General features: G+C 39.3%; 1 protein-coding gene across 4 annotated transcripts in view; it reads left to right on the top strand.

Annotated features, from left to right (window-relative positions):
* zbbx (zinc finger, B-box domain containing) overlaps positions 1-17886 on the top strand; it is a 73245-nt gene extending 55359 nt beyond the window's left edge. For 2 of the 4 annotated variants that reach the window (XM_026193237.1, XM_026193240.1), the window contains 4 exons: positions 3051-3206; positions 5189-5377; positions 5539-5608; positions 17647-17886. In XM_026193237.1, the coding sequence (XP_026049022.1) occupies positions 3051-3206; positions 5189-5377; positions 5539-5608; positions 17647-17734 (503 nt within the window). In that variant the 3' untranslated portion in view covers positions 17735-17886. The remainder of the gene's footprint in view (positions 1-3050; positions 3207-5188; positions 5378-5538; positions 5609-17646) is intronic. The other 2 variants (XM_026193238.1, XM_026193239.1) reach the window with 2 other exon arrangements.
* The last annotated feature ends 709 nt before the right edge of the window (positions 17887-18595 follow it).

Raw genomic sequence — 18595 nt, forward strand, 5'->3', positions numbered from 1 at the left:
ACCTCTCGTCAAAACCCGCTCTGTCTCTGCCACCATCGTTAAACCTCCAAAGTTAATGAGAGAGAAAGGTTAGAAAGGAGGAATATCACCTTGACAACACTTCACACTCATTTATGTCCTTCCATCCCTCCATCTGTCTATTCTGTTTTTATCTTCTTTCCTTTTTTTCGTTGGCAAGACTGCAATCCAACAGGTTTTATATGTCTGCTGCTCTACAGTTTCACCCTGCTGTCCCTTTTTCCGTACTCCCTGTCACCTCATCAGTCAGAAAATTAGGTTGTTAGTGTGCAGTTTCTGTCAAAATGTGCATCGAGTCCAACAAAAGGAAAGACAGAGAGAGTCAGGCAGGCAAATAGGAAGGATAATGACCCACACACATATGCGCGCACACACGCACGCACACCACACATGTAGAATGGTCCCTTTAAATCTATGTGTGTTTTCCAAACTAGCTTCAGCCTTTTCCATTTTCTTTCGAGATGACAAACTGTTATGCGACTGCTCGCCCTTTCCCTCTTATTTATTTTCAGCTGATTTTGAGTAGTAAGTATGTTCTCCAGTCAGTAGTATTAATCAATTAATTAATTAGCTGACCACAGGAGAGAGAGCTGAAAACAGCAGTAATTGCATTGCAGCTGTCAGGACTGGTTGAGCAGCTTGTTAAGCAATATTTGTTTAGTACAGTTTCTGCTGATAAATAGACAAATGGATTATTTTATCAAATTAATTTACTTGAATTAATCTATATAAGTCACTTAGGCTAATAGAGTATGTTATCTCCTTACAGCCGTGTGTGTGTGTGTTTCTTTTTACCTTGTTTTGTCAGCTCTGTTAACTTGAATGAGTATTTAAATCTGCAGAAGCCTTTGAAGGGGCTCATTCGTGTGTATGTGACAATATTTGTGGAATAACATCTCATAAAAATCCTAAAATTGATTCAGCATCCTTTTGTTATTATGAACTACTACTAAGTACCTTTGAAATACCACATTTTATGAACTATTGATGATTACAGTGATTTGTATACTTAACAAATACAGTGTAAAATAGTTTTACTTTAATTATCAAACAAAAATGAAATAAATATTTGTATTTTGTTTTGTCATCTTGCAAGTTTTATAGTCTGCTGCATTCATATTCAGTCATAGCCAAAATGTTTTTCCATGTGGTAGTGCTGTAGAAAGGTCACAAACTAGACTTAGATAGCGAAGAAAATCCATTGCAGTTTCCAATTGCCTGCTATATGTCCAACTGATAGCAGCGTGACAGTGAATGATCTGTCTCTTTGTATTTTGTACATTTTGGATCCAGATATTCTGAGTCCTTTTTAAAAGCATGTAAAGGACAATATCAGAATGTGAAAGTGTGAGATGATATATTTTTTTAAAGAGCAACTGCAAGAGAACAAGAAGTATGCATTTTTATGAATCCAATATACAGGGAGTGCAGAATTATTAGGCAAGTTGTATTTTTGAGGAATAATGTTATTATTGAACAACAACCATGTTCTCAGTGAACCCAAAAAACTCATTAATATCAAAGCTGAATGTTTTTGGAAGTAGTTTTTAGTTTGTTTTTAGTTTGAGCTATTTTAGGGGGATATCTGTGTGTGCAGGTGACTATTACTGTGCATAATTATTAGGCAACTTAACAAAAAACAAATATATACCCATTTCAATTATTTATTTTCACCAGTGAAACCAATATAACATCTCCACATTCACAAATATACATTTCTGACATTCAAAAACAAAACAAAAACAAATCAGCGACCAATATAGCCACCTTTCTTTGCAAGGACACTCAAAAGCCTGCCATCCATGGATTCTGTCAGTGTTTTGATCTGTTCACCATCAACATTGCGTGCAGCAGCAACCACAGCCTCCCAGACACTGTTCAGAGAGGTGTACTGTTTTCCTTCCTTGTAAATCTCACATTTGATGATGGACCACAGGTTCTCAATGGGGTTCAGATCAGGTGAACAAGGTGGCCATGTCATTAGTTTTTCTTCTTTTATACCCTTTCTTGCCAGCCACGCTGTGGAGTACTTGGACGCGTGTGATGGAGCATTGTCCTGCATGAAAATCATGTTTTTCTTGAAGGATGCAGACTTCTTCCTGTACCACTGCTTGAAGAAGGTGTCTTCCAGAAACTGGCAGTAGGACTGGGAGTTGAGCTTGACTCCATCCTCAACCCGAAAAGGCCCCACAAGCTCATCTTTGATGATACCAGCCCAAACCAGTACTCCACCTCCACCTTGCTGGCGTCTGAGTCGGACTGGAGCTCTCTGCCCTTTACCAATCCAGCAACGGGCCCATCCATCTGGCCCATCAAGACTCACTCTCATTTCATCAGTCCATAAAACCTTAGAAAAACCAGTCTTGAGATATTTCTTGGCCCAGTCTTGACGTTTCAGCTTGTGTGTCTTGTTCAGTGGTGGTCGTCTTTCAGCCTTTCTTACCTTGGCCATGTCTCTGAGTATTGCACACCTTGTGCTTTTGGGCACTCCAGTGATGTTGCAGCTCTGAAATATGGCCAAACTGGTAGCAAGTGGCATCTTGGCAGCTGCACGCTTGACTTTTCTCAGTTCATGGGCAGTTATTTTGCGGCTTGGTTTTTCCACATGCTTCTTGCGACCCTGTTGACTATTTTGAATGAAACGCTTGATTGTTCGATGATCAAGCTTCAGAAGCTGCTGCATCCCTCTGCAAGATATCTCACTATTTTTGACTTTTCTGAGCCTGTCAAGTCCTTCTTTTGACCCATTTTGCCAAAGGAAAGGACGTTGCCTAATAATTATGCACACCTGATATAGGGTGTTGATGTCATTAGACCACACCCCTTCTCATTACAGAGATGCACATCACCTAATATGCTTAATTGGTAGTAGGCTTTCGAGCCTATACAGCTTGGAGTAAGACAACATGCATGAAGAGGATGATGTGGGCAAAATACTCATTTGCCTAATAATTCTGCACTCCCTGTATGCATGGCTGTTCTGGGTGAGGTGTGCTATGACCCGTCTTTAACTTTTCCTTTAACTCATTTAGGGTTACAAAGTTATGGGTTAAGCAGCAGCTTCAGAGCTTTAAATGAGGAACACCTGGTTTTCGGTGTGATGAAGGACAACCACAGGCAGCCAACTGGAATTCAGATTCACTCATCCAGGACAGGAGAAGTATCAGCAGATGAACTGGGAACATCTGGTGAGTGGAAGTGTATTTGCGCTGTCATGAGTGCTTGTGAGTATTTTGTTTGTGTCTATGTGAAGATTTTCAGGTACACAGAGTTCTTTGTGCTTTTTATTTATTTACACACACAGAATTCTATTGTGGACACAATTAATACACTATATCTCTGCATATAGAAACACTATTTCAATGTTTGTGCTGGTTGTGAACAGACATATTATCCACTTATACTGAGCACGTACACATGCAGGACTGTGGGTTGATCCAGGAATACATCCTTTCATACAGATACACGAAACAGTGCATTAATCTCTTTATGCTGATGCATATTTGCACACATAGAAACCTGAAAGACCAGAGAGTAAATTGTTTTATTCAGTGAGATTTCTAATTCCCTCTCGGTGTTGATCAGTTCTCTGTATTATTTTGCCTAACTCACTTCTTTCCATGTTGTCAAAGTATTTAAACCTGCTTTCATAAGTCTTTTTTTAAATTAATCTTATCCAAGAGTTCCAACTCTTGAGGCCCACATAAGCTACACTCAATTAATAGTCTTGTCAGATTGAATGCTTAAACTTAAGTTGGAGGAGTACGTTAGTTAAAAACAATAAATAAAAACAACTTTGAAACATATTTAACTATTCTATCAAAATGAGTGTGCGACATTTTTTCTGTATTTTTAATTCACAAGGGAACCTAAGCACTGATGTTTCGGCAAGTTCCCTCTCAGAGTGCTTCCTTGTGCTGTTTTGTCAGTGTGCCGCTCCAATGTGCTGTCTGACAGCACACAGAAGAAGGCTTCTCGCCAAAACATCTGTGCTTTGGCTCCCTTGTGCCATTAATTAATGTTTTAAAATAGCATTGTGCCCCTGAGCATGTTTGTAAGTGGGGAACTCTTTTTAAAGTTCACAGCATTTGGTTTCCTTTTTTCCCCTCCATACTTTACTGTAGTGTGTTCCATACAGCAGTTATACCTACAGTACAATTATAATAATATATCACATGAAAAAGATGCATATGTTAGGTATTACATCTCAATTTGTCTTAAGGCTATTAACATATCCCACATACAGTCCATGCAGAATGGAATTATTCAAATCTGACCTTCCAAAGGAACGCTTGAGTGATATCAAAGTTCAGTCTTCTTCATTTTACACTTCATACATTTTAAATCTGGCACAGAGATTTATCAGTAGCAGAAATCTAAATATGTGTGCGCCATCTGCTTTAAAATTGAAATAAATCGAGTCTAGAGGTATGTGTGTGTCCACATGCGTTAGAAGCACTCCCCTGCATGCATCATTCTTCCCATGCTGCTTAGTTTGACAGTGCAGGTGGTTGTGAAGCACTAAGTGGAGGTTCTGTGCCAGTTGAAAGACAGAGGCAGGCACTGAGAGTGGGTGGAGGGAGGGCTAGGTGAGGAGACAATGGAAGATTGAAAGACTGAAAGATTTAACACTGAAGCTGAAACTGGTTAGACAGCACGCAGCATGAGGAATCAGTGTGCTGCAGCCACACATACACACCCACACTATCATAGCTTCTCAGTGGGGGCCTCAATGTAATTTACTGTGAGCAGGTGGAGATGGATGTTCAATCTGATTCAATTTGATGTGGCTCACACAGGAGTGGGATGAGACACCACTCATTCCACTGACAGTTGTGATCGACCCTTTTTTCTTGAATCCTGAGCAACATACCATCTTCTTCTTACCTTCTCCATTCTTCCTCTACACCTGTTCTTATCTACTTCTTACACTCACTCTCTCTGTAGCTGTTTTCAGAAAATACCTTTTACTGTACAGCCTCATGATCATCATTCCATCCTTCCTTATTCACAGCTTATGCGTTTCTCTACCCATTTCCCTGTTTGGCTTTTATTCCATATCTGCTTTCAGGCTATCTACCAAGTATGCATTAACTATTTCGCACTGTCCGTTGCCAAACCTCTCATTCCTTGTCCCCTCCTTTTTCTCGCTGTTTCTTTATTCCCACAGTGGACTCAGAATTCTCGCCAGTATTTTGTCCATTGTCCCAAGCAGCCAGAGAGATCATGGAGATCTGTAATGTGGACCAGATGGGCTGTGAGGACCCTGACCTGGAGATAGACACAACTGCACATGCTCTGAGCAGCCTGGAGCAGGAGCTAAGACTCATGGTCAAGAGCGCAGACCAAAAACCTTCATGTATGCAATCACATATACATGATATAGCTATCTGTGATCAGTATATTATTTTACAGATCATGATCATAGAAAATAATACAGTAAGTGTTTGAATGAATTATGAATTACAAGAGTGATTTAAACCATTAATTCTTAACCTTTCTTAAATATTCCATCCCAAGCAGGCACTCCAGGTACTGGTACAGAACACAGTGGAAGTCAGGATGAATGCAGTAATCCCGCTTCCAAACGGTTTGTAACACACATCCTTAAATTTGATTACCCTCATGCCTTTCAATTGTATTTGTGCGAGGATCACATCAAGGATGAGCTTATCATAAAGAGGGTATATGTTTTTGTTGTTAGTTGACCTAGAAATGCTTAGGCAGTTGTTCAAATGTCCATTTGATGTTGATATCCTGAAAGGCAAATGTGAGTTTCTCCAGTGTGCGAATCAAACAGTGAAGTGTCGTACCTTCCCGTTTTCATACTGTGTGTCTGTGTCTTTTCACCATGGCCACCTTAGAATCTCACCCCTTACACTTTCTCACACACCACTACCAATCCAGTGGCCACGACAGGGGGTAATCCCTCTTTTTTTTTGGTACTGCATCAATGCCTCTCGCTGTCGGATATGTGGAGTGTGTAATGGATCGTTAGCAGCAGAACGACTTTAGCTTTGACAGCATGTTGGGTATCCAGCCTTAATGTGCTGCTTAATGTGAGTATGCGTGTGAAAAGAAAGAGGAAGTGTGTCAGTGTGGTTTTGTATATCAGAAACTGACTCTGAGTGTGTGTGCCTGTGCATTATTGATGTTTTTTTGTGTTTGTGGAGCGGGCATAATCTGCGCTAGAGGCCTTGTGCTGAGCGGAGCACTGTGAATATCACTTTGAGACGTGTAATAAACGGATTAACGCATACTACAGTGAGAGCTCCCAAAACACCTCCTTACATCCTAAAACATACACAAACACACACTTAGGATGGACTTAATCTGGCTACTTTGGTTCAGCTTCACAGGTATCATGTTGTTTTTGTTTTTTATAGGCAGCTCTTGTGCTTCCACCCTCACCTGGTTTTCCTCCTAATATGCAGATTGGACTCTTGTGACATTGTCCAATTTATTGAGTATGCAGAAACACTGGATTTTCATGATGACAGGATCTTGTCATGCAGTTAGTTGACACAGCTGTAACATTATTGTTTTATTAGGTACAGTGTGTTTTGCCAGTTCAACTCAGCAAGTTTTTTTTTTTTTGTATAGGGTCAATGAACCGTCTTCATGAGATGCTGTTCTTTCAGACCCCGTTGACTTCAGAGTAAATGTATGTAAATGGATTTCAGCTGTAATGTAGATTCTGCTGCAAAACATATTGAATAATGGTATAATCAGGAAAACTTGAGTGCATTTTTGCATATAAAATATGCATTTGTTTTAGTGAATATTCCAGTAATAGTATACAGTATGTACACTCCAAGGTACACCCACACAACACAATAGCGAATGCTGTCACAGCATATTATGGGCGGTCTGTGTGCATAGACAACTATTTATCATCTGCGCTGCTTTTACTCAGCTGTCTCTGGTTGCTTGGCAGAAGTGCACCACAGTTGGTGGATTGTGAGAACTGAATATCTGCTTTTGCTTTATTAGTAGTTACACTATATGAGTCCAAACCAAAAAACTACTTCACGTTTTGCAGCTGTATGAGGATGCAGCAGCATGTACGAGTCATGCTCGTCTTTGAGAGCAGCTTTAGGTTGTGAAACAGTCTGTGTTAGTGCTGTGCCATATCATAGCCATGAGAATACCAGTATGCATTTTGGCACGATATAAAAGTGTCATATGGTAATATCTTTGATATAGCGACACCTTACATTTATGTTCCCTCGTGTGCACTACAATGAAACAAACCCATATGTGTCTAAGAGCAAGAGCAGGGTGTGCGCCTCTGATGACAATATACTGCATAAAAAGGGAGCTACATAAAAAGAACCACTGACAAAACACAGTGCTTTGCAAAACATGCATGAAATATAATAATTTTTGATAACTGTTGAGTACAATCAGGCTATGAAAGCACTCTAACGGAGATACTAGCAGTTGGTGAAGTGCGACCCAAAAGTAAACAACTGAGAGTCACTGTAGCCCTTGATAGCTGTGCTTCATATGACAGGAAGAGCTAAAGGTGAAAGGAAATTACTGGTGGGTTACATGGTTATAAAGGAGGGCTTAAGTGGTTAAAAGCTCGACCCAAGATACAACATCCCAGGCAATGTTCCCTCTAAGCTGCGCGCGTGCGCAATTGCGCACTGCTGGCACGGTCTCTGCGCACAGAAACCAAAAAAAATCTAACCTGAATTGCAATTAAAATTAAAACTTTAACAATTCTGTTTTGCAGTGTTAGTCAGTAAGTGACTGGCTGCTGGGATTAGAACGATGCCACCTTATCCCATAGTGCAGCCAATGATGCGATTCACAATCGTATATACGCAGCTAATCAACGTCATTGACAGGCTATGACAGCGTCCTTATGCACGTCAATGACAACGTGTACAACCATTGGAGATGTGAGCAGGACAGACGGAACAATTGACGGAAAAAGTGTGGACTTTATACCAGTTTTTAAATTGTGTTGACAGGCCACGTAAAACCAGAGTTATCATAAAAAAATATATGCAATGTTTGTTTTTGCTGAATACTATCGTTGTTTATATTTACTTCGGGAAGAAACGGTTAAACGGCGTTTTATAAGGAAAACGCTCGAAGGCGCTCTCCGCCTGGGCGGGGGGAGGGCGGGGGAGTGACGGCGGTGTTTTGAGATGTGAGAGATTTGCGACGTTTAGTATGGGCAGAAATCTGTGCCATCAGAAACTGAATTTGAATAAGTTAAATTTGAATTTGAATTGCTCAGATTGAATCTGAATTGTAACTAGAATAAATGCTTTTAAAAACTGAAAATGAATTAGCCTAATTTGAAATTCAATTTATTGGTTTGAAAATGATCATCACTAAACTGAAATTGAATTTTATAGTTTGAAAATGAATTCATTTGCTTTGAAACCGTATTTTATCCTTTAAAAATTTAGCTCTTGAATAATTTCAGATTCACTTCTCACCATTCAGTTTCAGTTCTACAATTGACCCTGTGCACGAGAAAATGCTAACTTCCTGGTTTGAGACCGGATGTGGGGTTGTACATTTCCGGTAGCTTTACTTTGCGGTCAATCGCTACTGCAAAGATATACTCCAAAATCATGTCCAAAACTCGAAAACGGAAAGATCGCGTTAAGTTACAAAGAGCAGAAGGTGGGAACACTCACCGCTGTTGTGTCACAGAAAATCTAATGATCACTTTTGACGTTTAAAGAGTTTAGATCGATCAGTTGTTTACATCACTCAACACAAGCAGAACTGCATCACTGCAGCAGAAGACACATTTCACATTCAGAAGCACATCTCTGTATAGTGACTGGTCTCATGATTTAAACAGGCAAATGTTCAGCATTCAAACTACAGGTGAAGAATAGTCAAACCAGATGTTTCCCCCATTATGTTGATATCAGCTAGTCAAGTACACACCTACACAGCATGTTAACAAACCGTGAAAAAAGCCACACAAAAAATGAATGATTGCTGGTAAGGGTTTCTATACATTAGTATTTACGAAGAGTATGTTGTGACTTACCTTAAAAATTACAGTGGTCCCTCGCTAATAACGCGGTTCACCTTTCACCTCGCTGTTTCGCAGATTTTTTAGTGCAAGTTTGCATGCTTATTTTTTTTTTTTACGTCACATTGTGTCCTGCGTCCTGATCGCTGCAGACGATCTCCTCCGTGACGTCTCTCATGTACAGTACAGAATCGCTGCATCGATCGCTAGCAGTGTGACTCTGAAGTGCAGTACTGTATGTCCACAATGTCCAGGAAACGTTTTGCACCGTCAAAAAATAAAATTGGCTACTTGATTTCACCTATCGCTGGTTATTTTTAGAACATAACACCCGCGATAAACGAGGGACAGCTGAGAAATATAACATTTGAATCCCTTTTCTCTTTTGCCCTGAGGTGCAGGGAAAAAATATCAACAAGTCGATGAACATCATTTACAGATATATTGGGTAAATGCCCAAGACATCTATAGAAATGTAAATCGCCGCTTGATTCATTCATTTGCTTAACTTGTTTTGGACCATAAACCAGGCACGAATAGGACAACGGAAACAAAGCTCCCCACAGGAGTTTCCGCACCGGAAGTAGCATATCCTAACGTGCACACAGTCAATTCAATTTTAGTTCTAAAATTCAGTTTTTTGGGACTTACATCCGGTTCTGGTTCAAGAGTAATCAAGTGAGTGCAGATTAATAGAACTACGTTTTACTAGCGGACCGAAAGTGTTACTGACGGGAATCTACAGCGTCTTGAGCTGAATTAAGACTTCAGAAGTCATTCGTCATGTGGAATGACCAGCGGATAAACTCTCAGGTTGGTAATAAATGTATTACATGTATAAGAACAAGATCATGTTAACAAATGATAGCCGTACAGTAACTTTTATGCTTATTGTAGCTGTTAGCTAAAAACGCTAATTTAGCGTAGTTTGCCCTGAATTCAGCTTTGACAAACAAATATGATCGACTGTTTCTAGTAGAATTCCAAAGTTGTCATCTTGTACCCTCTCAGAGTACCCCCTCTGTATGCTTGCAGAGACCCCTACAGTAGGGAAACATGCAAAACGGTGTCCAAACCTTTGTATTTCAGCTTTATTTATGTCTTACACAGCATCCCAACTCTTTAGCTAACTTAATAACTTTAGCTAAAGTGAATAGTTAGTCTAATTCATTAGTGCAGCATTACTGGATCATCTCTGTTTGAAGTGATATAATATGATATACAACTATCACTGAAACAGCAAACTTTGTAAATAAACAAACAACACTTCTCATTCTCTAAACGTTTGGCCACAGCTGTAGATTACACTATCAGTGCTTGTTCACTCTTGACAATAATTACATTTCTAAATTTACTTTGTGCATTTACAGGTAAACAATATCTAATATTTTATCTAAATGACTGCTTTGTCTTTGAAAAGGTGAAGAGCCTGAGGCCGGTGACAGTCCAGTTCTACTCTAAGTACATCCTTACGGTGGCTCACAGGACAAGGCCACATTCCTGTCCTGCCAGAAGAGAAGAGAAACTTCAGAGTCTTCATGCAGTTCAACCACACCTGTCATATTCCATATGACAGGGGTCTCAAACTCCAGTCCTCAAGGGCCAGTGTCATGCAACTTTTCCATGTGTCCCTGGTGCAACACACCTGAATACAATTAGTAGGTCATTAGCAAGAGTATAGAACTTGACTGCATGCTGAGGTGGCAACCCCTGATCCTACTCAAGTAAATTTAAGTAAATGTATGTATTTGGAAACACATACTTCTAAAAATACTTTTATTGCACCATGTTCATTCACTCATGAGCTGCTGTAACATGAATCAAATGGCTGAATTGCCAACTCAACATGCAGTCAAGTTCTATAGTCTTCCTAATGACCTACTTGGTGTGTTGCAACAGGGACACATGGAAAGGTTGCAGGACAGCGGACCTCGAGGACTGGAGTTTGAGACCCCTGCCGTATGGTGTTCATGCAGTTTTCTACTCAACAGTTACAGCATGTCTGACTGCCTGTTCAGCATATGCAAAAATATATGATGAGTTTAAGCATGTGATGACAAAGGTCTTCCATTATGGTGTTTGTCATCACATGTCACAGACATCTAGATGATCATTTGGAATAACCAAGAAACTAAAAACTTGTTACTTCATCTTTTGCCTTTATTATTATTATTATTATTATTATTATTATTATTATTTTACATTTTTAGGCATTAGGTTTATTTGTAGTAGTCCTTTCCAACTTCTTTCCCTCTTCCATGTTACTGTGTCAGCTTGTCAGCATCTATTTGGGGTTGGGAGTGGAACAGAAAGTCAGGAAATCCAAAGTGCCATTAAAACCAGGAGAGGTTCTTATATTTCAGAAGAAGGGATTAATTCAAAAGAAATGACCTCAATGCCATATTTTATTTAGGAACCCTAGAGAGCACTTTGCAAAATAACACATTCTTATAATTTCACCCTCAGATAAGCCAAGCTACAACTGTCAGGGAAGGTGATGTAGGTACAGAGCATGTGAGAGTGGTTAAGTTTGTCTCTTGTCTAGATGAAGGCACAAGAGGGATCAATGGCAAGGCGTAGAGATTCAGTGTCTTCAGTCTTCAGTGGACACTCCATTTCTGGCACAAAACACCTGTAAAAGATGGTCGATTTAGGAGGTGACCCGACAACTTCAGCCTGTCAAACATAGCAATGGAGCAGTATGTTAAAAAAAAAAAAAAAACTAGTTAAGCATGCACTCAGTACCCTAAGAATTATTATGGTAGTTAAACACAGTGACAGTCACATATCATATCACTTCAAACAGATGTGATCCAGTAATGCTGCACTAATGAATTACACTAACTATTCACTTTAGCTAAAGTTATCAAGTTAGCTAAAGAGTTGGGATGCTGTGTAAGACATAAATAAAGCTGAAATACAAAGGTTTGGACATCGTTTTGCATGTTTCCCTACTGTAGGGGTCTCTGCAAGCATACAGGGCTCTGACAGGGTACAAGATGACAACTTTGGAATTCTACTAGAAACAGTCGATCATATTTGTTTGTCAAAGCTGAATTCAGGGCAAACTACGCTAAATTAGCGTTTTGAGCTAACAGCTACAATAAGCATAAAAGTTACTGTACGGCTATCATTTGTTAACATGACGCTTGTTCTTATACATGTAATACATTTATTACCAACCTGAGAGTTTATCCGCTGGTCATTCCACATGACGAATGACTTCTGAAGTCTTAATTCAGCTCAAGACGCTGTAGATTCCCGTCAGTAACACTTTCGGTCCGCTAGTAAAACGTAGTTCTATTAATCTGCACTTGATTACTCTTGAACCAGAACCGGATGTAAGTCCCAAAAAACTGAATTTTAGAACTAAAATTGAATTGACTGTGTGCACGTTAGGATATGCTACTTCCGGTGCGGAAACTCCTGTGGGGAGCTTTGTTTCCGTTGTCCTATTCGTGCCTGGTTTATGGTCCAAAACAAGTTAAGCAAATGAATGAATCAAGCGGCGATTTACATTTCTATAGATGTCTTGGGCATTTACCCAATATATCTGTAAATGATGTTCATCGACTTGTTGATATTTTTTCCCTGCACCTCAGGGCAAAAGAGAAAAGGGATTCAAATGTTATATTTCTCAGCTGTCCCTCGTTTATCGCGGGTGTTATGTTCTAAAAATAACCAGCGATAGGTGAAATCAAGTAGCCAATTTTATTTTTTGACGGTGCAAAACGTTTCCTGGACATTGTGGACATACAGTACTGCACTTCAGAGTCACACTGCTAGCGATCGATGCAGCGATTCTGTACTGTACATGAGAGACGTCACGGAGGAGATCGTCTGCAGCGATCAGGACGCAGGACACAATGTGACGTAAAAAAAAAAAATAAGCATGCAAACTTGCACTAAAAAATCTGCGAAACAGCGAGGTGAAAGGTGAACCGCGTTATTAGCGAGGGACCACTGTAATTTTTAAGGTAAGTCACAACATACTCTTCGTACATACTAATGTATAGAAACCGTTACCAGCAATCATTCATTTTTTGTGTGGCTTTTTTCACGGTTTGTTAACATGCTGTGTAGGTGTGTACTTGACTAGCTGATATCAACATAATGGGGGAAACATCTGGTTTGACTATTCTTCACCTGTAGTTTGAATGCTGAACATTTGCCTGTTTAAATCATAAGACCAGTCACTATACAGAGATGTGCTTCTGAATGTGAAATGTGTCTTCTGCTGCAGTGATGCAGTTCTGCTTGTGTTGAGTGATGTAAACAACTGATCGATCTAAACTCTTTAAACGTCAAAAGTGATCATTAGATTTTCTGTGACACAACAGTGGTGAGTGTTCCCACCTTCTGCTCTTTGTAACTTAACGCGATCTTTCCGTTTTCGAGTTTTGGACATGATTTTGGAGTATATCTTTGCAGTAGCGATTGACCGCAAAGTAAAGCTACCGGAAATGTACAACCCCACATCCGGTCTCAAACCAGGAAGTTAGCATTTTCTCGTGCACAGGGTCAATTGTAGAACTGAAACTGAATGGTGAGAAGTGAATCTGAAATTATTCAAGAGCTAAATTTTTAAAGGATAAAATACGGTTTCAAAGCAAATGAATTCATTTTCAAACTATAAAATTCAATTTCAGTTTAGTGATGATCATTTTCAAACCAATAAATTGAATTTCAAATTAGGCTAATTCATATTCAGTTTTTAAAAGCATTTATTCAAGTTACAATTCAGATTCAATCTGAGCAATTCAAATTCAAATTTAACTTATTCAAATTCAGTTTCTGATGGCACAGATTTCTGCCCATACTAAACGTCGCAAATCTCTCACATCTCAAAACACCGACGTCACTCCCCCGCCCTCCCCCCGCCCAGGCGGAGAGCGCCTTCGAGCGTTTTCCTTATAAAACGCCGTTTAACCGTTTCTTCCCGAAGTAAATATAAACAACGATAGTATTCAGCAAAAACAAACATTGCATATATTTTTTTATGATAACTCTGGTTTTACGTGGCCTGTCAACACAATTTAAAAACTGGTATAAAGTCCACACTTTTTCCGTCAATTGTTCCGTCTGTCCTGCTCACATCTCCAATGGTTGTACACGTTGTCATTGACGTGCATAAGGACGCTGTCATAGCCTGTCAATGACGTTGATTAGCTGCGTATATACGATTGTGAATCGCATCATTGGCTGCACTATGGGATAAGGTGGCATCGTTCTAATCCCAGCAGCCAGTCACTTACTGACTAACACTGCAAAACAGAATTGTTAAAGTTTTAATTTTAATTGCAATTCAGGTTAGATTTTTTTTGCGCGCAACGCAGATTTTCTGTGCGCAGAGACCGTGCCAGCAGTGCGCAATTGCGCACGCGCGCAGCTTAGAGGGAACATTGCCTGGGATGTTGTATCTTGGGTCGAGCTTTTAACCACTTAAGCCCTCCTTTATAACCATGTAACCCACCAGTAATTTCCTTTCACCTTTAGCTCTTCCTGTCATATGAAGCACAGCTATCAAGGGCTACAGTGACTCTCAGTTGTTTACTTTTGGGTCGCACTTCACCAACTGCTAGTATCTCCGTTAGAGTGCTTTCATAGCCTGATTGTACTCAACAGTTATCAAAAATTATTATATTTCATGCATGTTTTGCAAAGCACTGTGTTTTGTCAGTGGTTCTTTTTATGTAGCTCCCTTTTTATGCAGTATATTGTCATCAGAGGCGCACACCCTGCTCTTGCTCTTAGACACATATGGGTTTGTTTCATTGTAGTGCACACGAGGGAACATAAATGTAAGGTGTCGCTATCAAAGCTGAATTCAGGGCAAACTACGCTAAATTAGCGTTTTGAGCTAACAGCTACAATAAGCATAAAAGTTACTGTACGGCTATCATTTGTTAACATGACGCTTGTTCTTATACATGTAATACATTTATTACCAACCTGAGAGTTTATCCGCTGGTCATTCCACATGACGAATGACTTCTGAAGTCTTAATTCAGCTCAAGACGCTGTAGATTCCCGTCAGTAACACTTTCGGTCCGCTAGTAAAACGTAGTTCTATTAATCTGCACTTGAACCAGAACCGGATGTAAGTCCCAAAAAACTGAATTTTGGAACTAAAACTGAATGGTGAGAAGTGAATCTGAAATTATTCGAGAGCTAAATTTTTAAAGGATAAAATACAGTTTCAAAGCAAATGAATTCATTTTCAAACTATAAAATTCAATTTCAGTTTAGTGATGATCATTTTCAAACCAATAAATTGAATTTCAAATTAGGCTAATTCATATTCAGTTTTTAAAAGCATTTATTCAAGTTACAATTCAGATTCAATCTGAGCAATTCAAATTCAAATTTAACTTATTCAAATTCAGTTTCTGATGGCACAGATTTCTGCCCATAGTTTAGCACAAATCTTATGTAGTTAGTGTGTAGTGTAGTCAATAGTTTTGTTGTGTGTGTCAGAACAATGAGGCGACTGCTGAATGTTACAGGTGTTACAGGAGTGATACATCTCCTGTTGTCAGGTCTGCAGGTGTTGTTCTCCTTTATCTCATAGTGGACAGAAATAATTTTTGTGGAGTGGCACAAATAATCAGGTGTGGCATCAAATTTGATGCAGAACACCTGATTGTTCTGTAAATAGTTTGAAATTTTCATTTAAAAAAACGCCTTGGCTGCATTTTTAGGTAAACAGCTGCAAAAAACGTTGTTGTTTGCAAAACTCAGTTACTTTTTTGAAGAAGTAACTAAATAATCAATTGCGCAACATTGGTCATTATATACTGTATTTTGCAGTCAGAGTTACAGGACTCTCTCCCAGACCACAGACTCATACTCATAATAGTCAGAGCTTTATAAAAAAAAAATGAAAGAAAGTTGTTTTTTCAAAATTGGAGTTCAAGTTATTTTTACTTCCAATAGTGTTACCATACTACACAGGTCATGAACAAGATTTTCTTTAAATGCCATTGTAAGTGGGCTAAAGCAGCTAATTAAAAGTAGTCTAACATAAATGTAAATGCTGTAATTTGATTATTTTAATAAACCATGTAACTTGGATGGATTCGATGCTGGCGTGACCACAGTGCACACGTCTGCTGTTGCTCACAGTGGTTCAAGGGATCACTCAGGGAGTTTGTGCATTCGCTCAGACACATGAAAAATTAGAGGGAACATTGATCCCAGGTAGAAAATATTTTTTAGTTTTGTTATGTGACAATACTGCACAGCCTCTACTAGAGTTACAAAGTTGTTGTAAAACTAAAGTGTGAAGCACATTTTTGTATAATTCATACAGCTTAATGGCTGTTTTTCTCTAATTCTACACAGGGTCAAAAGTATATAAACAGGCTCAAATATATACATATATCCAAAGTTTCAATGATCTTACTGTTGATGTGAAGTAGAAGAATTTAGGTGTCATCCTCCTTCCTCATTATTCCATTCTCTTTGTGGAATGTACCAGTGCCACTGATGAAAAACAGCACCCAAACATGCTTGACAACTGGTACAGTGTTCTTTGGTTTGAAAACTTCATCTTTACTCCTCCAAACATACCTCTTGCTATTATGGTGAAATAGCTCAAATGTTATCTTGTCTGACCATAAAATTTTTCTCCAGAAGAAATTTTGTGATGCTGGTGTTCCAGTTCATGGCAGGCTTGAGCCTTGTGGTGATTTCTGGACTTTTCTGGAACATACAAATCCATTTCCTGTCATTCAAGTGACTTCTTCCAAGTGTTGGCAAAATTATGAAACATCTGAATGACTTGTATTTACGCACGTGAAGTAACTGTGTGCTTTAAAAAGTGCTGTACAGTCAAAGATATCATAATTATTACTCAAACTTTTTAGAGAAAACAGTACCTAGGCTACTTTTGCGCTTACATTTAACTGATGCTGTAACTGCATATAATGCTATGTCACAACTATTTTGCTATATTATTCGAAGTTTGAAGTTAGCTAATACAATAAAATCAAGAACACTGCACATGCTGGCTGAGATGGCATCAATAGAGTGACTCGTTCTTATTTGGAGGTGGGCGGTGTTTTTTATGACTCCCAAGGTAATTTGGTGTCGTCGTAGCTGAATACAGACGGGAAACGCTTCTCCTAAATGCCTGAAGCAAAAAAAAGGAAGAGTGTACGGACAGTTGGAGGGGTTAATTGTATCACTTTAGTATGAGTGTTTAAAAAAATGGCCAGCAACTTCTTAATCAAAATATTTACTCCTTGGTCCTGGTTTTCTTTTATTTGTTTTATTTCTATTACCACGGTAGCCATTTATTCACTTGATAATTAGTAAGTTTCACACAAATCAAACAACTTAGATTTTTAAATGACTAGACTGGATTCAGATTTAATCAGATTTGATCAAACTCCACCTTGGCAATGACAGATGCCTGTTAACACACAAGCTACACTTTCAGCTGTCCATCTGTTACATTTTCCAAATCTTATCTGGCAGAGGAGAATTTTTGATATCCACATCTGAAAGTAGTTAGAAAAAGAATAGCACATCTGTTCTTTGATCATAGGCAGGTATTTGAGTTTTATGAGTATAACACGTTCTCCCCTTGATTGGTGGATTTTGTCTTGCAGAGGCGGGGTCACTGCTGAACAAGAAGAGGAGGAAGAAGATGAGGAGGAGGTGAAGAGAGATCGACAGAGTGTCCTCTTGCTACCCTGACGGACACATGTGCGTGACAGTCATGCAAGCGAAATCCCACAGTGGATGCATTTTTAAATTGTGTTCATTACACTTAAAGGTTGGTGTAGACACCCTTAAACGCATAAGTCTAAACTTTTCTGCAACAATATGAAAAAATATAAATGTAATGCTTGTTGAGCAATGAATAAATGCTGTTTGATTTATTGTTTGTCTCTTTTTGTATGCCCTTGTTTGCCATACACCATGTTTATGTTAGTTCTTATACTGAACAGCAGCTGTGAGATGCATTCCTGTGGATGGATTAGCTAAAGGTACAAAAACAATGCGACTGGCAACAGAAGGGGAGCTGACATGAAGATAAATGGTGACTTTGGCTTTATTCTCAGCAGGAGTCTTCTTGGATCCCTTTGATGGCGTGTTTGTCAGAGTGTGTGCGTGTGCTGTCTGAGATGTGCATTAAAGGACCGACATTGAGGGACAGTTTGCTGCGGTGCCAATTTTACCTGCAGGGGTTAGGAGGAACATTTTTCTCTGTTGTCATCACTTTGTTTCTTAATAAGGTTAGGGTGGCACTAGATCAGGTCAGACTGTCTGCACATGGACACACACAGAGGAGACTCCTGCAGGTGATAAATAATGTCTGTAAGGCAGGGAATAAGGAACTGTGTCAATGCCCACTGCTGCCATGTTTCTGCATGTGTGTGCAGGAGTGGGAGAAGATAAACACGAGTTGCTGGAACTGGTTTGTTGTCTCCATGGTGAATGTGTACATGTGCCGTTGGTGTTTGTTAGTATGTATGTTTGTGTTTTTCTGCAGCTCTGCTGTTTTCTATTATTCCCCACAGCCAGTCCCAATCTATCACGACTGCCACTGTCCTC

Source organism: Astatotilapia calliptera, chromosome 14 (assembly GCF_900246225.1).
Source record: "Astatotilapia calliptera chromosome 14, fAstCal1.2, whole genome shotgun sequence".
NCBI classification, from domain to species: Eukaryota; Metazoa; Chordata; class Actinopteri; order Cichliformes; family Cichlidae; genus Astatotilapia; species Astatotilapia calliptera.